At 45.4% G+C, this 23,543-nt stretch overlaps 1 protein-coding gene across 4 annotated transcripts in view; it reads right to left on the reverse strand.

Annotated features, from left to right (window-relative positions):
* unc5a (unc-5 netrin receptor A) overlaps positions 1 to 23,543 on the reverse strand; it is a 166,402-nt gene that overhangs the window by 68,533 nt on the left and 74,326 nt on the right. For all 4 annotated transcript variants that reach the window (XM_053878460.1, XM_053878459.1, XM_053878458.1 and 1 more), the window contains exon 2: positions 22,750 to 22,965. In XM_053878460.1, coding sequence (XP_053734435.1) covers positions 22,750 to 22,965 — 216 coding nt within the window. The remainder of the gene's footprint in view (positions 1 to 22,749; positions 22,966 to 23,543) is intronic.

Below are 23,543 nucleotides of genomic sequence, written 5' to 3' on the forward strand. Positions count from 1 at the left end.
TATTTGGGGCCATTATGGCAAAGCCAGAAAGTGACTGCCTGAAACATTGTAATGATGATGGATTTCCCAGACAGATTCAGGCATTTCCACGGCGTAAATTAAATCAAGGCCACTTTAAGATCTTGCACTTTGCTCTTTGTCTCACCGTCTCATGGTGCTTACACATCAAACTAATGTGCATTAAGTGCTAATCAGACAAGACCCCAGGTTCAGAACCCAGTGATAAACCAGCTAATCGCCCATTAGTGTTTAACAGTAGGTGGACGCTGTTTACAGAGATTTAAGCAAACAGCTGAAGCAGAAATGAGCCGAACGGTAAACAAGATGAAGTGTAAAGCCAAGTGGAGACTTTACACTCAAAGGATGGAAATGAAACAATATAAAGAACTTTGAAAAAGCAGTGAAAACAGTGAGTGCAATGAATGACCCTAGTGCATAAAGGAGTTGGTTGTAAAGCCCTCAGGCATGCGAGCGGAAAAAAATGGGCAATTCAGAGATCAGCTGGTACATGAAGAGATAAATGACTTTCCTCTGCCTTCATCTAATGGCTGGCAAAGAAAGAAGAAACATGGATGAAAACATTGCACTCTGAAAAGAGTCAGTGCGGTCCAGCAGTATTTACAATACAAGGGCCTTCACAGAAAGCCTTCGGCTATCATGCAAAGAGAAGGCAAGCAGGTTCTTACATCATGGCACCGAGAAACTGCTGGGCTCATCTGAAATACAGGTGGCTGGTGAGTGTTACAAGGCCCAATGTGATGCCATCTGAGAGCATGACTCTCAGCAGAGGTTGCAAATTATGACCTCACCATTGTGAGTTCAGTTCCACGTTCAGTGTAAAGGGGGTGTGAGTCAACTAAGATCAGATTTCAAGGAAATTCTCAGGAAATGTTGATCAGAACAGGTGATAACACGGACGATGTTCCAAAACAATTGATCCGAGTCCAACACATTCTCATTCTGTCAACTACCGACTGTTCTCAAGTGGAGTTTAGCAAACCAGAGTGACGCGGAAGTTTCCCATCCACATAGCAGGTTGACGCCTTTAGTCTTTCAATTGACCCACAGTATATCCTGACATGGGCTGCGCGTCGCCTTAAAGAAAGACAGAGGTTGGGGTTCGCCATGGGGCGGCGCTGCTTTGGCTCAGTCAACTTTATTGTGTCACATTGTGAGAGCTCTCAATCCCAATTCCAGACTCTCCTTTTGGATCCTGGGACACACTGATGCCTCACGGAAGGCCAACTCCGGCGTCAACGATACACGCAAAACTCCACTTGAAATAGAGTTAGAAAGGGTTGGTCCCGAGTTTTGTCACTGTTTTCATCAGCCGAAACGGACGTATCATTCATGCTGTCCAGTTGGCTCTCACTGTAACTTTAAGCAACATGAGCTCCATGGAAACCTTCTCAGCTAGATAGACTTTGTCGACAACCCTCACCTTGAAATGCGTGTGGTTGTCACTGAAAAAGCAAGAGATTTCCAGCCTTGACACTTAAAGTACGGGTGACAAGCTTTGTCATCCAAAAGAGGAGTGCGTCAGTGCATGTTGGTGTGTGTTGAAAATCTAGCATTGCGTAGACTGCTGTGCCCACAACCTCGGACCACAGAAAGTCAGGTGCTGGCAATGGCACAACGCCGCACCCCAACACAATAAAAGCCGACTGAAGTCTTGGATCGGGTGTCTGAACTATCTGCAAAGGCTTTGGAAATGATCAAGCACGAGTCCTGAACTGAACGGACTCAGCCAGAGTGGCAGTAACAAGAGTAGCGTAACAATGAAAGTGACACTGCTTAAATACACTTGTGTTCATATCAGACGTGGGAAACAACTCAAGGCTGACATTTAGAAAAATAATAAATAAAGAAAGAAAATGTTTTAACATGAAAACAAGAACCAGTGCCATATTTTGAGGAACAACTGGCAACAGACGGTGTGTGCGCAGCATGAATCTCTTCTTGTGCCAATGGGGTCAAACACACTCTCAAACACACACACACACACACACACACACAGAGTAAATATCGTTGGATTGAGTCCCGGGTGAGTCGATATTGGGCTGGTATGAGTGCGGGACTTTATTTTTCTCTGCCTCACTCTTGTTTTCGCAGGCTGTGACCTCAATTCCATAGGGGTCATTTGCTTATCAAAGGCAAGGACTGGAACTCAGGCCCAGAGTGAGTGTTCATTGTGACCAAGGAAATTCAATTAGGCGGCATCCCCACTGTGCGTGGCTGGGATTCATCAGAGGGTGGCGGAGGATTAGGGTTGGCTGACTTTACATCTGAGGGGTGAAGCACCATTTCAAGGCGGAAAGTTCACAATGGTCGAAGGGCGAACTCACAGATGAGTGCTTCTAAGATTACACTGTCTGGACATGATAGCAACCCAGTGAAAAGCCGCTTCTAAGTGTTTAATTTCCTCCTGTGCCTTTGTGTCGGCGGGGTGGCATCAATGCCGCCAACAGTGGCGTTTCTTCTTTCCAGAGATGAAGGGAAGAACTTTGAGATGACGGCTGCCTCCTCTGAACAGAAGTTTCAGTGCGAAACCTGTGTTCATTTCTCGTGTTATTAAAACAATCACCCAAGATGAGACTGCTTGTTGGCTCAACCTGTACTCAGCCTTGACTCTCATGCATAAGAAAATTCAGCCTAAAAAGCCGAAGCCGAACCTACAAACAGAAAGAATCAGTCAAGACTATCTTTCTTTCTAAGTCTTTGTGAAGGTACTGCAAAAATAAGAATTTGATTTTGTCCGACAGTTTTATGCATTTTTTTGTCATTTGGATTTGTTACATTTCAACATCGACTTTGTGACATATTTATTCTTTTTTCTTTATTTTCTTAGTTTATTTTATTTTATGATGCTCTCTCATATAATTGTATTTCAGATTAAATCTATATCCAACTTCTCCACCTCCTCTTTTATGAGATCCTTTTGGAAAAATGTACTGCTACTTGCTCACAGAAGAGGTTTCTCTTGTTGCCCCTTGTAAAAATTAATTGTCCTTCCCTTGTCCTGCAGCTTTGTTCTCGAGTCAGCAGATTTTCAGCAACTGACTCTATGTTATTGGCCAACAACTATGTAAATGAGAGCGATGATGAGTGGCGAGTGTGTGTCGTCTGACAAGGATAGCGTGGCCTTCTGAATGAACCATGACTCTATTAAAAAGCCACCGACACACGCGCGGGGTGTGAAAGGAGCCCAGGGTTCACAGGCTTTACAGACCACCCATTCAGCCCTGTTGGTGAAGTTCAGTGGGCCAGCGTTCTGGGTCAAGGCTCTGCCTCCGGTTATGAACAGCTTTTTCCAAGAGCTCCTTTTGATTGAGCTGTCCATTCTCCACAATGAATGCGCGCTGCAAGGCCCCCGCTGATGCTCGGGACGTCGTTACAGATTATTCATGGGTGACAAACAGCACACGTAGGGCTCCAATCAATCCGACGGCGGGGTACGGCCCAATGTCGCGCCAAGGAGACTCGGCTGGACTGAGAACAAGTGAGGTGAGCTGAGGAAACGGGTGCGTCCGCACTGCTATATTAGAACAATGCCACCTTGAGGGAGGAGCTCAGAATTTACCTGAAAAGCTGATGGCAGCAGGGTGGGACCAACACAGCCTCACTCCCATGTCGAGTATGACGTCCTATCCTGACGACAGAGGAAGCCTTCCACGAGGCATTGAAGCAAAAAAAAAAAAAAAAAAAAGATTTGGCCAGCATGTGCTGCTCCTGCACCCGGGAAAACGTTTTTTTGGTCTCCCCACCTGAAAACAGCCTTTAATGCATTGAAACATCAATGTGTATGCGTCAACATGCAGCGCCGAAGGCGGCCTTTGTCGTCAGTATTGGACGTGAAAGTCCACTTTCCCAACGGGGAAGGGACAGCTTGATCCCTGGTTCAGGTCCAGGTCCTGGTGCTGCATTTCACAAGACAAGATTGACTGGCTTCCTCATGTCAATGAGCTCAAGCTTCGGGTATGAACCTGGGAAAGTAGATACAAGCAGCTGTTTTTTTTAACCTTCTTTCTATAGGCAGGGCGAGAGGAAAAGGAGGAGAAACTCAAAGTAGAATGGCAGCCCTTCGACTTCACACAGTAAAGTGGAATAGGCCTGCTGCATGCATCGCAAATGTTCTGACCCTGTACAAGTGGGGGCACGGGCCTGGGGACACGCTGGCCATGCTGGTCCCTTGGTCAACCAAGGAACGGCCGCAGAAGTGTTCGAGGAGGCTTACATTAGCAGTGGTCAGCCTCCAACTCAGTGGCTGCCGGTTCAATCTTAATCCGAAGCTGCCATTATAAGAACATTCAGCATCTGAACCAACCCCAGATAAGCAGAGGGGAATTCTAGAGAGCAGTTTTCATGTGGCATATTGGTTAAATGAATTCCTCGCTCCATTTGTACACCATGCAAAAGTTCCATGTTCAGAATCATCAGTCCCACAGAAACATGTTGTGCTTCACTCATGTTTCTTCCGGAACTCGCCGAACTTGATTACATAAGTGGGTTAGATTGAAATGTTAAAACTGATTCAAGCCAAATCTCTAACTTTATCTGCAGCTCAACTGCTCTGTTTGACTTATCTCTGACTCCCTGATAATAAGTCTCTACAAGCAGACACAGAGGAGCTGGATATTAAATAAAATCTCAGCAGCAAAAAGATTAGAATACACATCCTCCGCTTGCCCCAGGAGAGAGGAACTGTCACTCGGCAGGAAGTTTCACCTCCACCAATGTTTATAGGTAAGAACAGGCAGGATCGTGCAACAACTCACCGGCACGGTTTACGCTCATGTGTTTGTGGTTGCACAGGTGTTCGCAGGTTTGGAACGTGATAATGAGCGCAGACACTAAACTTCAAAATAGCATCACTGTGGGATGGCACAAAGCGGAGGTTCAGAGCCGCCATCAGAAGTCACCTGGGATGTAATGGAAGGGACATGACTGCCCTCTCATGATGAGTTGGTTTAACCTTTGCGCAACGGCACACGCATGCAGTGGCAGTGCTTCGATTAAACCGGAGCGCCGCCGTTGTAATTACTCTCCGTCCAATATCCTGACCCGGGTGATTGACACCAGCAGAATGTTCAAGAGTCCGAGGGTTTCTGAGTCCAGGCCCGAGCAGGACATGAGCTTTTATCGCACTCGCACACCGTGCCTTTAGAGAAATGAGAACACGGCAGAGGTGAGGGTCTCGTGCCTCTCTTTCCATTACGGCCCGCGAGTGGGTGGATCAGATGGAGCTGCACCTGCAGGAAGGTTCCCGGCTAACACCGTCTCACCTCCCTGTTTAAGATCACCTGGGGTATTGAGGTGAATAAACAGCGGCGGGAGCTAAGTCCGCCTAACTCCCGTCTGATTGCAAAACGCCTTCAACACAAATCACGATGCCTTGCTTGACTCCCTCCTCACCATCGCCTCATCCCTCCTGGGGCTCTTTGGCTTACGGGGCTGGTGATCGAATAAAAGTGTCTGAGACTTTATAATAATCCAAAAAAAATAAAAAAGTTTTCTGTAAACAGCCCAAGGCCACATGCAGGCAATTAGACTTTCGAAAATATTTTTTTGTTGGTGTTTTTTTTAATTCTGTTCCTTGAACACCAAGATTTCACTGCTGCTATTCTTTCTCGGGACAAAAAAAAAAAGCTTGAGAATGAAATACCACCATAAATGTGCAAAATCCAATTGACACATCACCAAGCAGATCCTCAGTCACCTCTCATTGTAACAACAAATCCATTTCAGTCAACTGAAACAAATAAATGAAACACTTGGTCGAGTGAAACGGAAGGTTAACTTTTCAGTAGATCAGAATGAGCATACCAGAGCGGCTCACGATCAGATGAGCAAAAGGAAAAACAGATGCTGACTGTGGGTGAATTTTCATCAACTCATGCTCCGTGAAAGTTGCAGCATTAGAGTGTCAGCACAGAAAGACAAAGGAGGTGAAAATCTGTCCTTTGGGAAAGACATGTCGACAAAAACTAGCGGCAAGATGGAATGAAAGCCCAGCCATTTTGCTTGTGTACAACCAATATAAAATAAAAACTAATATTGAAAAATAATTCATATAACTTCAGTTGCAATGACTGGACGGTGCATTTGCCATCCACATGACTAAAATGCTATTTTTTGTGTGTGACGTGTCTTGTCAAAGTTAAGGTTGTCAGCCACCTGCCAGCGATAAAAACATGGAAGGTCATAATTTAACAATATCTCAAGGATCAACGCCAATAACGGAATCCACTGCGGCACCTATTCTAGGCCTGTGTTTAGTCTGGCTCTAAGATTTTAAAAGACACTCACTCGCTAGATTAGTTCCACTTCAAGGCGTTAAAGCTGTATGTGTTTTGCATTAGAAGGCTGTGTTAGTGACACTAAAGATGGCAAGTATACTACATTTATAAATAATAACGTGCTACAGGCTATGAGTCATTGTATCTTGCTGTGATTTGTTCAAGAAAATAGCCAATAATAAGAGTTAATAATATTTATTTTAGTCAGTTTTTCATTTGACTGTTGAGAACAGTAGCTCAGTTTGACACGGCAGCTCTTCATGACTCAGGTTTCAGTACTGTTGCGACCTGAAAACAACTCTTCTGCGACACACAGGGGGCTGTGGTGCGGTAGACCGAGCACAGATTGAGACGTGAAATATTAATTTCTTTGTTCTAATGCAACAGTATCCATTATTAATGCAGTATGTGCAAGACAGGATTGTGTGTTTTAAAAATAACCAGCCGCAGAAAAGTGGGGGAAACGCGATGAAAAGTACAGCGCAGGCAGCCCAAAGCATTCGCTCAGATCAGCAGCAGCAGATGTTGGAGGTGGTTGAGGATTAGTATTCCTTTAGTTCCTAACCAGTCAGATGGAGAAAGTGTGTCGGCTGTGATTTCCCGGCGCTGGAGGTGACAGCCAAAGCACTGCTTCCGGTTTACTTGTCCCTGACAGAAAGTACTTACAAGTACACATGAAATGGTGCTCAACACATGGAGCGCTTTGAAGGGGTGATGAGAAGATTCATTAGAGAACACAGCTCCTGAGCGTCGGAGAGAAGTGCCCCGGCCTGTAAATCCTCTCGCAACATTCCTGCCAACCTGGGCCATTTTTCTCTCCCTCAATTCTTACATCAGCACCATGGATGTGTTTCTTCACATACAGGACAAATAGGCATCAAACCAAGACAACAGAGAGGTTGATTAGGAGAAGCTTTAAAAGGCTGTAGCAAAGCGGGTCTGGGTCCGTTCCAACCTGCTCAAAGGAAATGCCGCCGACCCCGTGAGGCCAGCGGAAGCCAAAGACTGAGCCAGCCTTTACTAGTTGCTCCAAAGTTTCAGCTGAAATTGAGCGGGGCTTTTTCCCAGAAGGCCCCTCGACTTTCAAACAGCCTTGAAGGAGCAACAAGGTTTGTCACTTGATAAATGACGAGTAAACACCAGGGTAGTTCCATTTCTAGTCCCGTTCAAATGTGCCAGGTCAGTAATATGAAGCAGAGATCAGTTTCTTCGTCCCCCTCCTTCCTCTGGGTTTGACGGCCCCTCGCTACCGTCACTGTACATAAGGTTGCATCGGATGAAATTGAACTGAACCACCACTGGAATAGATCCATCATGTCACACGATGGCAGGAGGAGGCAGTGGTGTGTGAGCGGATCGGCCCCTCCCACTCGGGATAATCTCACTTATTCAGCGTAAATTGGCCATTTTTTTCTACAGTCTTTCACAGGTTCAGGTTAATACCTAAACCTGTTTGATATTGTTCAGCTATTTATGATGTTAAAGCTATTTTAGCAGTAAGTTTTAGCGCTGAACGATTTGAAGGACGACGGACGGCAGTGGAAAGATTTACGAACAACTTTTGACTCAAACACAAGAGCCAACTGTTCAGAGCTGCTCCAAACAGACAGATGAAAAGCTCATTAAAATGCTCCATCAGCACAGTCAACATGTCAAAACGTGTGATGCAAAAGAAAACAATCTACATAGAAATGTCTTAATTAAACTGCAGTCAAATCTGGAACTGGCCTCCGACTGACTCCGCAGACATGTTTGTTTAAACTCTGGGAAAGACAGACCTTACAAAAACAAACTCGGAGCCCAGAAGGATGTGCAGGGATGAATTATTAATTAAGATTGCATAAAATCCTCCAGACTGCTTCCTGATGGCTCCCAGACGTGGACGGACGCGCTCGCTGTTCACGCACGCCTCGCTGAGCACCAAGCCTTTCCATGACCACGTGCTGCGCTCCCGCTCTGCTTTTGAGCCTTTGCTCTTGCCATTCTTCACCATGAATGGGAAGTTGTGAAGCTGTGTTTCATCTCTACGCGTTTCAATGAGGTAACTTTACCTCACGGCATCAGCCGTCTGCCCTGAATGAGCTCAGCCTCCACAGGTCCTTTGGTCATTTGAATTTAAGCACCACTGATAACAATGATATTTCCCAGTGTATCGATGAAATAAAGCATCATCGCTCGGTAGACGGTAATAAAGAGCTGCTGATCTAGGAATGCTTTTCCAGATTCCATTAAAATGTCCTCTTGCGTTATAGTTTTTATTCAGCGCTATAAAAAAAACACATTCTTGTATCTGAAGACTTTCCAACAGAATGGGTTCAAAACAGTCCTGGCATATAACGTGGCCCCTCTGAAAAATTAATTGCCGACCACCGCCGGAGATGGAAGCGTGGATAAAAACAAAGAGGCTTCATTCTGTCACTTTCTTTTCGTCCAAGTGTATGTAGGAGTGAACGGACACAGGAGCGTGGCCTCATTAGTGCTCTCCAACGCTCTGATCTCCTCCGTCAGCGCGTTGGTCTCAGGACAACAGACAGTGGCAAATGATTCGAAACCAAAGGGGGGTGTTTCAGAGACTTATTGAACGGTTAGCAATAATATGAATCATATTGATAACAAGAATTTATTCCAGGAAATAACCCTCACCCCGATTCAAAACTGGGCTTGAATAGCATCAGGCAGAGGAGCACTACCACCTGTCAAGTAGTCAAACTCAGGGCAGGAGGGCCAAATCTGGCCGGCCCAGTCACCTCATGCAGTCCAATAAGCAAGGGTTCTGTCCAGTCTTAAGCAGCAGAGACCCCCTTCGTGGAGAATTTCCGAGGATCTGAGGAGTTTCCCGCTGTTGTTGTCAACATGTCACGGAGTGTGACTCGAAGGGTCAACACTTCCTCTCGTCAGTCGATCGAGGAGGACTCCGCCTTTTAAGTTAGAAAGTTTAGGGGGACCATCTAGGAGGTACATTGGCATTCTCCTATGTCAACAATAAGTCTGGAAATTTGATGCAAGACTTCTGTTTGTCCTTCCAGGATAGCTAACTTCAAGATTTGCCTCCAGCACAAATCGGTATCACATTATTTCGGGACACCTGTGGTTCAACAAATGTAATTTTCAGCATATTTCTGTCTCGCCGTCGGAGACAAACCCTGCGCTGGTATGAATTCCTGCTTTTCATTAAGCTAGCAACTTGAACTGTGGTGAGCATTTTAGCTCTTGACGTGATATTTCACCACCCATGGAACCCAATAACATCATTCACAGTTTACACATTCTCTCTGGCTTCTTGACTAACTAACCTGCTCCCCCCGATCCCTGTCGGCTACCTTCAAATCGACCATGACGCCGTGAATATGATGCATGTACGCGGCTACTCTCCGTTGTTTTCCGCCGGTATTTCCCATTAAAGAGCGCCACAGTGAGTCAGCCTCCTCCACCTGAACTGACCCCGTACATCCTCCCTCGTCACACCTATCATCACACCACGCATCCCCAAACCTCAGTGACTGCCTCCCTCTTCCCTTTATCCTGGTATCTCCTCAGGATAATCGGACTCATTTCCAAGCTTCCTATTCTCTCCCCATGAAAACCCGACTTCCCATAATTATTAAATGCGGCTTTAAACCAGAGAAAGGCATTTGTAAAGAACAATGCCACTTGAATACCAGGATGTTATGCGAGTCCTGAAGCGATTCCAGCCCTTCTCATTGTTGGAAAACGGCCCCTTCACTTCAGCACCCTGATACCCGACAGAGGCTGAGAAAAGCAGGTTTGTGGAGAAGTGTGTAAAACACCTACAGCCAGCATCTCCTTAGGCACCGGCACACAAAACACTACCTGTCAGCCACTAAATTTGCTATAAGAAATCTCCACAGACTTTTAAGCTGTCAGCTCTCTGGATAAACCGCCCCGGCTCCACTGTTTTAAATTAATTCCGGCTGAGCAGGTGCTGATTGACACCGCAGACTCCGGCACGGTCCGTCTGCGTGGCAGTCCTGTCTTCTGATGTCGAGGCTGGTTGAAAAATATCGCAGTGAAATATTAAGTGCGTAACAATCCTGGCTGTAATCAATAGAACACGGCGTGAAAGAGTGTTTTTCCGAGCCCTCGAAAATCCTCTGAGATTTAATACCCGAGCGACATCCCAGAATATCTAGGCCTCCATGTACTGTGGTGTGTGGCAGAGCAGTGGGCTAGATTTGTAGCGTGTGAGATGTGAGCTCCATGCAAACATGTGATACAAGCAGGAGGAAGTTTCCCAGAAACGGATGGGAGAACGTTTTCAGCCTCCGCTCCACCATCCACTTCAAACTTATATCATCTCACCGCACATGTCACACACTGACTGATGAGGTCACTAACTCTCTCATCTCCACTCAGAATGGTTTAGTATTGGTTTTTATTCATTCACATTGAACACGATTTCCTCAAGAAAAAAAAAAAAAAAAAAGATACAATCCATTTGTATAATAAACGTCTTAATAAAACGTATCAGATCAAATCTTATTTTGGCTTCCTATTAAAACCCCAAGTCGCCTCAGAAATATTAAAAAGCTGGAAGCTTAAATGGATATATTTTTTTGTAAATTCATACATATATTCTCAGTTGTTTTTGTGAGCTTAATAATTGAACACAATCCATGAATGTAGAGATAAAAATCTTGGTGTTAACATTCTACATTACCCACCCCACCTTATCTTGTCACTAAAAATAAATAAATAAATTGAACTTTCGCTTACAAGCCAAGGTTTTGTTCATGTCTTGTTACTGATCGGTCCAGAGAGGCTCCTCTTTGAGTTAGGTGGCGCGACGCGCTTCGGTGGATCACAAACTTGGGGCGCCCACACCAGCTTCAGTGATGTTTCAATAACATCTCTGTCTTCACGAGAGGCAACAAAATAAACAGCTTCTGCTGTGAACTGAAGTAGCACCAAGACTCTTGAGTGGCTCCCAACTTCAAGTGAGAGCACTGTTTTGTTAAACTGACACCACACAAAATTGCTCCACGGAAAGCAGAGCATGGGGCCGACGCTGGCGAAGGCAAAGTCTGCCTGCGTGGGAGACTGAAATTGCCCATGTTGTTGTTTGACAAATTGTAATTATCATTCATCACTAGGTTGCGCTAATTGCTCCCGATTTTGAAATTCATTACACCTGCACATCAGAGCCGACCCAACGTGCGCCATTAGCTCGCCCAAGTCCCACTTAACAAAGTCAGAGTGAGATCAATGAGTGCAGCTGCTTTGTCTGCCAAATCCACTTCCCTGCTCGGCGCCAAACACTGGCAGTGGCAAGGCCAGACAAACAGGAGCGCCGCTGCTCTGCTCCTGCAGCCTCAGGTGTGTCTTCGCCTGATATAAGGAGCCATTACTCCTGCACACAGCCAGCCGCCAGAAAAGCCTCACGGAACCTGCCGGCGGACGCCAGTGTCGTGGGAGCAGTTCACCTTGCCATCTGTTTGGTGGCGCTCAAGATCAAACCTCTGACTTACCATCAAGGACAGATAGAATAAAGCTTCCATTAGCAGGAGCTGATAATCGTCTTTCGTCAATGACTTCCCCAGGTGCAGATCAATAGCACATATTGGTGTGAACAATTGGCCCTTTTTTTTTGGGAGGATCTCACTTACAGCCTGGAAACCGCCACCAGCGTCACTATAAATAGATGAATTCATTGTGTTTGACAAAGATATCGCACCTGAGGTGTCGCTGTCTTGCGCGGCTGCTACGTAGGTGAGAGTCGTATTTTACAGTCAATAAGACATCTCTACGATGGATACACGGGTCCCGATGTTGGCGATGTTTATCCAGCGCTGCCTTCAGCACCGCGCTTCCAAGAAACATCAACACAAGCTGTTTGAATTACTTTTCCTACGCAGAACAGAAAGCGCTCACATTCTGAGTCGCAACGAAGATAACAAAGCAAACAACGGTCCATGTAGCGCGTAAAATGGCGTCCCAGTGCACCAAGGCTTGACACCAGCTTCTACACAAATCACTTTCTGGTCATTTCTGACAGAGTGGAAATGCAAACTAATAACGTCATGAGCTGAGCGTGTGGTAGGTGGCAGTCGATGGAGGCATGAAGCCAACTGTCGAGGGCTTTTGCTACTTGACATAGTGTACTAAACAAAAATAAATTAATTAATTAAAAAAAAAAAGAAAAAAAAAATATATATATATATATATTAGTGGTGGGACTTTAACAAGTTAATTAAATGCAATTTAAATATTTTAATCGTGATTAATTAATCGCGATTAAAATATTTAAATCACATTTAATCGTTTTATTTTAAACTAATTTATTTAACTGTTTGCTCTCAGACACTGATGCATAACACGTGGCAGCTAGGATGATAACAACAACAACAAACATGGAGGAATCCCTGAACAAAAGCAAACAAAACCAGCTGTTTGCTTTTGTTCAGGGAGGTTTTTCACTACACAATGGCCAGGGTTTCCACTAGTCTGAATGGAGTTGAAATTCTTATACAAATATTTTCAAGACATTAAAAGAGCTTTAGTTTCAATAAGGTGATATAAAAACTTGAATATAGCCACCATCGTGATTTATTGTGCTATTGTCAAACTGATGCAAAATAAACAATATGTTGTTGTTTAAATGTATGTATGGGTCCATCAATTGATTCAGTAACAAACAAAACTCATTCAAATTGAAAAATGTGGCTTCTTGTGGCAAATATTCTTATATGATTGAACTGTGATTTATTGAGATTAAATCATCACAACTTCTCTTATTTATCTTCTAATTTTTTTAATCAAATCCCACTATATATATATATATATATATATATATATATATATATAGTTATATATATATAGTTATATATATATATAAGGCATGATAGCAAAACATTTGTGCAGACTTTTGTCCGGTTTTAATAACTGTTATCTGAAGGTATGATGTCCTCAGAAAAGAGCAGGACGGCAGGGAGGCGGGCGCGAAGTCAGTCTTGACTGAAGACCGGTCGCCATAACGCCGCAGATGAGTAGTAAGGTATTAAGATAAAAGGTTACAGATCATTTCAACTAAGCCAAGCTCATCCCTGCTCTTAGATTAGAAATTAAACATGTCATCAAACCGCAATCCAGGATCTTGGCAATCATGAAATACGGTTTAATACCGGTGAACCCGAGCCGTGGGCCTTGTCGCGCCCAAAGACATTATTAGTTCTATAGATGGATTTAAAAGATTTACCGTCCACACCATCTTTGGTATTTAGAGTTCAGAGGATTGATGGAGTGCAGGGGCAGATGCTCATAAAGCTCCAGGTGATGGCAGCGATACTGTGCACCTTCTCCACGGCCCAATGATGGAAATAAATATACATGAACATGACGTACCATTTGACTCATTCTGCTTTTATTGTGAAAGCCTTTTGACAAGTTGTTCAAAGAAATATCATCTTCTCATATCGGTGCGGAGCTTTACTGAAATGGAATGTGAAAAACAGGCATTTTCCACCTGAGAGGTTTCGCTGGAAGGGTGACAAGGCGACACGTGGATCAAAAACGGTTTCCATCAGAGCAGGCAGATGAAATGCAAACACAATCAAATCAATCAGAGCCGTACAACGATCCTGCTGAAATGCCAATCTCGCTGCTCCTCCTCGCGCGTCTGATGAGAAATCATAGAGCCGGAGAATCTCCTCATCTATGCAAACACACTGTCAGCATTGATTTGCTCAAGGTGGATATGTCTTTATTAGCAATCGCCACACAGCACAGACTCTCGCCCACAAAGGATGGCGCAGATAGAAAGGTCCTCAACATCTCATGGAAGCTTGGGAACGTCACACTCAGAGATGGTGAAAGAAATCATGTCCAGCAGCGGCGAGAAGTGACATCTGGCTGATTCTGAGTGGCTGCTGGTGCGAGGCACAGGAGCCGGTAACGCTTCCAGTTTCTTGTCTCTCCTTCACTGATCAGTCAGTCTGAGCACACCTGTCTGATGGGGTCAAAGGTCACGTCAGCAGTCGGTGGTTACCTCCTGTCCTGTTTCCTCTACTGGCCTTGACCAGTCAGACTGAAAGGTGTGATGCCCTTATGATCCCTGTTGGTGATGACTTCCATCACACAGGTTACTTTGTCAGCCCCGCGTTCTCATACGGACCGAGGACACTATATATGTCAGTTATTTTCATAAACTTTGACCTATTACAACACTTAAGGATCGGCACCGTCTGGTCGAGATTCAACAGCATTTTCCGACTGAGGCAGTGATGTAGTACTTGTGACCGGCTTCTGTCTGGAGACCACATATTAAAGGTCTTTATCTTGTCTCGGAATCGACTGCCCTTCGACTCGGTCTCATCTCGGAGTTTCTGTCAAGGCCACAGCTGCTGTGACTCACTTGAAATCTAGTGTGTTAATTCCCGACCAATTAAATCAAGCCACCACCTGAACACCACCTTCCAGGCCATTAATGAATGTCAGAGATGAGAGGAGCCGAGAGCCCTGACTGAGAGCATCAAGCTGGGACTGAACGCAACATCGGTGTCATGAACCATCACGTCTGCCAACCATGGAGCTGGTGTATTATCTGCACCTGCTCAGTCACATGCACTGAACCATCGGTTTATCAGGCTTATGACCTTTGCCAGTCAAGTGTACAGACGTGGAACAAAGAGACATCACCAAATTAAATATTAATTTGATGATGGCATGGTTTATTAATTCATTTATTTGTATTTATTTGAGGTTTGAACACTGTCTCTGTCATTTATTGACTTTGACTTTTGAAACCAACAAGAGCTGCGCTTTGTTCCTTCCTCTTGTTAAGAATTAAAAAATAAATAAATAACATGCACGTCTGAAAACTTGTTTTCTGCCGCCGTATTTAAAAAAAAAAAAAAAAAAGTTGAGGGTTGGTTGGGAATGAGCCCACTGAGATGGGTCTTGTCTTTGTCATGGCAGCTCCAGTCTGGGTCTAGAATCACTCTCAGATCAGGGGTCTCCACTACAATCCTCTACATTTCAGTCAATGAAAACAAGATGGCACAAGTATCAGCAGCAACCAAACAGAATTCAAAATATCCTCTCCACATTTGCAGGAAGAAACCAGTCTGTGTGTGCGCAATTCATCATTTCTCCTTAAAAGCTATTTTGTGTACAAACAAATAAGCTTTGTTTTCGTGCTCAGGTCTCTAGAGTTGACGTCTCCACATCTGGCCTCGGGTGAACCCCATCTTTTAACTGGAGATCACAGGTCAAATGGCTCGATTTTTTTTGTTTGATTTACTGCTAAATTTATGTTTTAATGGCACCATTGAGAGGGAATCAAATCCCTCCCTGTTTGACAAAATACTTGGATGACACTCCCCTCCTGTCTTGATGAACGGCTTCAGCACGGAGGTTTGTTTTTGTTGGAGGGCAGTGGAGGCTGATCAATATTAAATAACTTCACCCTGGGTTCCTTCAGCTTCACTTGCTGTCTGCTCTCGCATGAGCAGGGATCACGTCCGCCAGCTCTGACATCGATTCATCTACGTCCAAAGCAGAAGCGGAGGGAGCCAGCGAGTGCATCAGACCAGGCTGAGGACACGGCTCTTAAGGACACCCTGAGTGCTTCAGAGACCTGCTGTCCTCAGTGTCAGAGGCACCGACGGCTCGTGGTGCTGAGCAATATTTGGGAAGCTTTCCGTGAGAGCGAGAACGCACTCGCTCACCTGTCGCCTTTAAAGCCCCATAATAAAACACCTGATAACATTATTGTACGACATGGGCCGAGCTTTCTGGACGTAGCTGCCTTTACTGGTGAAAGGATCATCCATTGAAAACCCACTCTCCCTTTGATCAAGTTGTATTTCCATTGGATATATTATCGTAATAAAACACTTTTGGAAAAAGACAGAGCTTCAAATGAGTCGGTGTGAGCTGTAAAAAACATTGACTTTGGTTCTTCTGCAGCTGTTTCAGCCATTAATCGACTAGTGGTTTATAGTCTACTATGTGGACTAATAGTTGCAGCCCCAAACTTTTCTCCTCATCGTCTGCTTCATCTTCACGGTCTGCTTTGGGTTAAGGCTTGGTTTTATTATCAAGCAAACTTTTGCTGGTTAAATTGTAATAACCTGATAATAACAACCTTATAAATAAATAAAATAATATTATACATGTCTGGCTTCAGCAGACCATGCTCTTAACTCTAGAGGGAGCAGCTGGACGGACCATCTGCAGGAACAAATGTGACGGAAAGCCTTGCTGATGTAGATGACAGATCGATCCCCGTATTCTACAGGCCAGCGAATGAAAGCTAACGCTAAGCTTTGTAAGGTCAAATCGGTTGAGGTTATCAGCTATAATCTCAAGCTAAAAAGACATTTGCAGCAGCTCAAACACGTGAGGGCTTCCATTTCACTAAATTGGGAGGAGGGATTGATTTGTGGAAGAGAGACGTGGAATCATGTCTTGCTCAATACACTCATCGCATCAGGACTGGTGTTGCGTTACCCCCAGGAGTTGACTGATACCATCTTTTGTTTTGGACGGCGTTCGAAAAGACGGGCTGCTTTAAAGCTGCCAAACTGAAAAAAGTTCATCAGCATGAGGAGCGTCAGGTGAACAAGTCAACGACTTCCTAAAGACCGCATTCACAGAAATATTTTACTTGTCAACTTATATAAAGCAATTTATATGTTAATATTCCTCGGTGTCGTCTTGCCGAACAGCTGCCTTCATGTGAAGCTGTGAAAGATGCAAAGAAGTTTGCAGCTCGATGGCATGACTCAAAGATTGAAAAGCAAGAAAGAAACAGGCTGCGTCATCTGTCAGTTGCGCCGACACTTCACCCGCTTAACTACAGATGGCTTAATGAGAACACTTCTGCATTATATCACAGCCTCACTTCTGGGCTTGAGCTTTCGAACGTCTCCAGAAGTATCTGAAATGGAGCGACGCTTCAGCAGTGGGAGAAGAAAAAGACGGTGATTTGTCAATTGTCAATCAATTGTTGTCAGCCCAGGTGAGTGTTCACTCTTTCTCTCTGTTGCGCAGCTGCTGCTGTGGTCCATCACAAACATCAGTCTTCGTTCATTATGAAATACATTTATTGCGTTTGTTATTATGTTATTATTTTTGAAATCACGTCCGGAAAAACAAAAAACGCTCCATGTTCCCAGTGTTGCCCTGCTACAGCTGAATTCTCCTCACGAGTCTGTGACAGTGTTTCGAGGAAATGTCAAGTAAAAACGCCTGAACTTGTAAGATCACTTGTGAATATGTGTCATTCAAGGTCTCCAGCGCTGCGAACACTCATGCCTTTCTACCCTGAAAGCCTTTGCACAAAATCCATGAGGCCTTTCCAACAACGTTCTTTCACAAAGTATCTGCATTTTATTTGAACTTCACCTTTGTTTACAGAATTATTGGACACAACATGCCACAAAATTCTGACAACACGAGGAGCTAATCCACAGGCAAATGTTAAGAGGATGTTGCTTTTTTTCCCACAGCCAAACTCCTCAGGGCAGCGCTGACATTAAACAGCACGAGAGGGAGAGATCGATGGCAGCTCCTTGGCGCAGTCGAATGTGTCCTTCATAAGTTTGGAGGGCCACGTATGACATATACATCATCAGAGAGTGGCACCAGCGAGTGATGCAGAGTACTGATAGGAACCTTGGAGGCTCTGTGACAAACGCAGGCTGAAGAATCGCACCAGACAAACGCTTCACGTGCTAAATACATGCTGCCGAAAGAACTCGGGAAATGCAACATTATTATTAAAACTGTCACGGCAGTGAAGTATGCCTGATGAACATGTAAACATACGCAAAACATCCTGTTGTGTGCACACGCCTTGACATGACCCCGCCTCCCTTATGTTCAGCCAAAATATAAACTTGTGCGATGACTTTTTTTTACCTTAAAAAGCCCTGCCCACGTGTATTTTTAAACCAGTCACACCCAGCACAAAACAGCTAATGAGCGGCGCCCTGCCAATACTCTTCCCCCGCGCATTGTTTTCTTGAACTCGGTGGCACTGAGCCTTTCACAAATATTTAAAAATGGCTGCCACCTGCCAGAGGTGGGCCCGATGCGGAAGGCAATTTAAACAAGCCACGGAGGGGTGACACCAAACTGTCGACGGAGTTTATACAGCGCAAGCACTTTTGCCTCAGAAGCCGCGGCGGCAGTCACAATGAGCGCCTCACACTGAATCCAAAAATAATTTGACTCCTCTTAGCTGCACTTACAAATTGACAAAAAGTTCCCCTCGTGCTGTGAAAGGCTCATTTTCACTTTTTCAACATGTGAAAGTTGGAAGGGAGTCGCAACATGACATCACATACGGATTATTCTGCAAGATAAGACAGAGAACAGACAACTTTCTTCACTTCTAAAGACATTGCCTTTGATTTACGCATTCAATTTCCTGATGATGACTGAAAATGTGATGTCAAACTCAAGGCCAGGGGGCCAAACACAGCCCAACAAATGACTGTATGTGGCCCGCAAGAGCTTTAAATACGTAACGTGGGTTGAAATTGAATTCAGTGATGGAGAGGCAGAGCACAGAGGTGTCAAGTGGCCAGGTTTGGGGACAAAGTCAGGGAGCCCCAAGTCAGATGTTTGGGCACGTGACATGTCAGAAGACTAGCACCTGAGGCACCAGGCAGAAGATAAGGTGGAGGCTAATCAATCACGGAACTGGAGGGGATGATCAAGATAGGTTGAGGCGGACAAGGCTGCCTCGCTGTGACAACCCTGATAAGAATACGCCTCCAAGAATCAAACCTCAAAACTCGTCTTCCCAGTTCAAGGACAACCAGTTTCAAACACCTCAATAATTATTGCTACTTTTCTTTGTCATGCAACTGTATTTACCAAATTATTTTATTCAGTTTGACATCATTTCATGGCATACATCCTTGACCCCAGAATAATTCTTTTCCCCTGAAGAAATTCATTCATCATGGAGTGGGACATGACTGTGGTCATATTCGTTGTGTTTTATAATATAATTAAAAGAAACATGAGAATAACTACATGACAGGAGTATGTCCTCGCAGAACTGATACAGACTGGAAAGTGATTTACTTCGTTGGATGTAAAACTAGCATTTTTATTACATATTCATGCATAAACCCTGGTGGAAACCCTGCACATCAAATACTAGTGACAGATTTTATGTTTGATGTTGTCGAGCGTGATATTGTCCAACATACTAGCTTGTAACACCAAAGGCAGTATTATTCTGGGGTTAAATTCTGGATGTGTGAGTGAGATGTTTGTAGCTTGTTTGTGATGAAGTTAATATTTTCAAAGACATCAACATCTGCTGCTGCTGTTGTGAAGTGACACTTGTAAAGGAGCACTTCCTTGAGTTGGGCCACTGAACAACCCTCACGATCAGCATGACACTAACCCAAGTTATAAAAATGAGACTGTAGCGTCAGGTGTGACGTAGCTTAGAGGTGCCCTTTCAGCCAGTAATTGCTCTGAGTGCTTTGACAAAAGCATAAAGTTGGCAGATCAGAATCAGTAATCTTGCTCCCCTCTAGTCATTTTCCTACATACTGTCAAGCTCCTTATGCTGTGCTCCGAATTGTGTGAAATTGACAGCTTGAGGCCCAGATGGCTGGAATATAAGCACAGTTACCTTTTTTTCATCAACAAGACAAACAGTAAGGTCCCTTTGTTATCTCCCACTCTGCGCTACAACTCCTTTACTGAAGGTTTCTTCTCCAACTGGTGTGTTTTTCAGCCTTCCCCAGACACCTGCTATTTCCACGCCAACTCTCCTGTCAGCAGTCAGCCTGTGAGTGGGGAGTTTAAATTTGCAGATTGCCGCTGATTCACACCACATCAGTGTCATACTTGTTTATGACACTGATGGCAGAGGACTGAGAATTGCGCCGCAGCACCAATAAAAACAAACATGTCTCTCAAGCGATTGTGTCTGTTTTTCACGCCGGCGCCGGAACAAATGAGAGCTGGGCCCCGTGTTGTTGAGCTAATGGAAACCAGTCGTTTGGACGCGCTAAATATATCTGCTCTCCAAATGCTTGATTAAAATCTACTGTAACGTTGGAGGGATGGATGGAGGGAGGGAGGGAGGGATGGAGGTTAGGGATGGAGGTAAGGGATGGAGGCAGAGATGGATGGATGGAGGGATGGAAGTATGGTGGGAGGGAGGGATGATGAGTGATAGAGGGATGCAGGGAGGGCAGGATGGATTGGGGAGGGAGAGAATGATGGATGGATGAGGTTAGGGATTGAGGTAAGGGATGGAGGCAGAGACGGATGGATGGAGGGACAGAAGTATGGTGTGAGGGAGGGATGGAGGGATGAGTGATAGAGGGATACAGGGAGGGCAGGATGATAGGGGAGGGAGAGAATGATGGATGGATGAGGTTAGGGATTGAGGTAAGGGATGGAGGCAGAGATGGATGGATGGAGGGACAGAAGTATGGTGTGAGGGAGGGATGGAGGGATGAGTGATAGAGGGATACAGGGAGGGCAGGATGATAGGGGAGGGAGAGAATGATGGATGGATGGAGGTTAGGGATTGAGGTAAGGGATGGAGGCAGAGATGGATGGATGGAGGGACAGAAGTATGGTGTGAGGGAGGGATGGAGGGATGAGTGATAGAGGGATACAGGGAGGGCAGGATGATAGGGGAGGGAGAGAATGATGGCTGGATGGAGGTTAGGGATTGAGGTAAGGGATGGAGGCAGAGATGGATGGATGGAGGGACGGAAGTATGGTGTGAGCGAGGGATGGAGGGATGATGAGTGATAGAGGGATATAGGGAGGGCAGGATGGATGGGGGAGGGAGAGAATGATGGATGGATGGAGGGAGGGAGGGATGGATGGAGGTGAGGGATGGATGGATGGAGGCATGATGGAGGGATGGATGGATAGATGGGAGAGAGGGAAGGAGGGAGGGTTGGATGGCTGGACAGAGGGATGGATGATGGAGTGATTGAGGGATGGAGGGATGATGAGGAAGGGATGGATGGATGGATGGAGGCATGATGGAGGGATGGATGGATGGATGAGGGAGAGAGGGAAGGAGGGAGGGTTGGAGGGAGTGTTGGATGGATTGAGGGATGGTGGGAGGGACGGATTGAGGAATGGATGGAGGGATGGATTGAGGAAGGCATGGATGCAGGGACGGATGGACTATTACTGAAGGTTCTCGCCTTGTCTGTGGTGGATTTTGAGGCAAAACTGTGCCATCTGTCTGCACTTTAGCTTCGCTCCTCCAGAGTTGCGAGTCCCATTCTCCCAATTGATGCCGCACTTCCTCAGAGTTTATACAGTCTTTTCCCCATCCTTCACCGAGATGCCTGCAGCTCACTGCGACACTGAAGATGTTGCAAGCCACAACAGACTGATAAAACACGAGCAGCACCTGGCAGCAGACGTTGAAAGACCTGAGCTGTCGCAGGAAGTCGAGGCGACTCACGCTGTTCTCCAGCCTGTCATCCTGCATCATCCCCAGACATTTGTAGCATCTGACAAGCTCCACGTCAAATCAAAAATGTATGAACCCAGTCAAACTCGCAGAGAAAACACCAATAAAGGTGCAAAAGTACGGCTCCAGAAAGTGCCAAACGGACGGCCTGGGGGCCAAAGTCTGACGCACAAATCGTTGCTTGGGACGTACCACTTTATTTATTTCATTAGCACAGAACTACGTCACTTAAGTTCTTAACCTCCTGGCTACAAGTCTCATTGTTAATACCCTGAACCAGAGCAGGATGATTCATCTAGAAAAAAAAAAAAAAGTACATTCAGAGCTTCAAACTGCCTTCCACCACTGGTATTTGTCCGACCAGAACCCCACCCAAACAGGAGGAGAAACCAACGGCGTCTCACAGAAAACACTGAGTTGGTATGGCAAATGTATCTGCACAGACAAATAGCAAACCGGCGATGAATGACAGACGAATGTTGCCTTCAGTTGTGTTTCATATTTGTTGTTTCAACATTGCCCGTTCAATAAATATGAATTCTGTTTGGCCTGCAACAACAACTCTGTTGAAAACTTTAGCTTGAATCCGACAGCCCAGTGCCAAGGCCCTTGGTGAGGATCTTATTTAGCTGCATGCAGGATCGTGAATTATTAAGAACAGCGAGGAAGCCTTCATAAATACGGCCAAAACACTGGGCAATGTACAAGTCAGGATTTGAACAAAAGGTCATTGATTCGTGCTGCTGCAGGAGCATAAATCATGAGACTGTATTGATTGAGAAGAAGCAAAGTGTTGAGGGTAAAATAGTGCAGTTTTGTCTGTAATATCCAGATTAAGATTCTAATCCAGAGGTCGGGCATCAGAGAAGATGGCGATGGAAAAAGTATATATTTAACCTTTTGAATGGAGGAGTGATGGGTGTGTGCTGGTGGAACAACATCGCCCAGCGAGATCACTTGGTGTAAAGACATGAATTTTCCCCATGGATCGACTCCATCTTTGTTGCCTCCTACCTGTGGCCGGATCCACCGTCCTCTCAATCAGATGGTCGTCTTGGTGAACCCACTCGCCGTTGCACTTGAAGTAGATCTGCGTGGCCGGAGTGGAGCGGCAGGTCAGCATCACCGGCTTGTTTTTCACAATGAACTCATCCTCCGGTTCCACCAGGAAGTGAGGCAGCAAGTCGGAGAAGGCAGCGGGGAGTGATGCGGTGGCGGCGTGCTCCGAACCTTTCATGGGAGGGGAGAGGGGGACAAAAAGATGCTTTCAGCGGAGGAAAGAGGCTTTCAAGTTGTCATGCATGCCAGAGCTGTCTCGCACCAGCAAGACCACTCCAAATAACTAATGTATAAAGTTAGCGGCTCCTTGCTGAATCGCAACTCATTCATATGCATATGTGAGGAGACGGAGCCAGTTGGCAGGGATGCACTCTCCACCAGGTGAGAGGGTCAGTGAACTCTCCGAGCGCTACATCAGCGTCAGCTGTAATGCACTGGCAGCGAGAGACACGGCTCCTCTGGTCGACCCACATGAGGACCGACGGGGTGAGAGATGAGTGACGGACGGACTGCCAGTGAAACTAAAATGACAAAGTTGCATCTCAAACGCAGGACGCACACGGCAGAAGGTGAATCCATCTGGCCTGCGCAGACACACAGCCTGTCCTTCAGGAGAACAACGGCCTCTTCTGTCGGCTGAAAAATGCTCCACACAAATAGCGAACGACACCGCAGCGCCTTCAGCAGAGACGTTGCCGCCTCGCTCGCTCAAAACATATTTGCCAGCAAAGGAAAAAGGAACAGGGAAG

Source organism: Synchiropus splendidus, chromosome 11, assembly GCF_027744825.2.
Source record: "Synchiropus splendidus isolate RoL2022-P1 chromosome 11, RoL_Sspl_1.0, whole genome shotgun sequence".
Lineage (NCBI taxonomy): Eukaryota > Metazoa > Chordata > Actinopteri > Syngnathiformes > Callionymidae > Synchiropus > Synchiropus splendidus.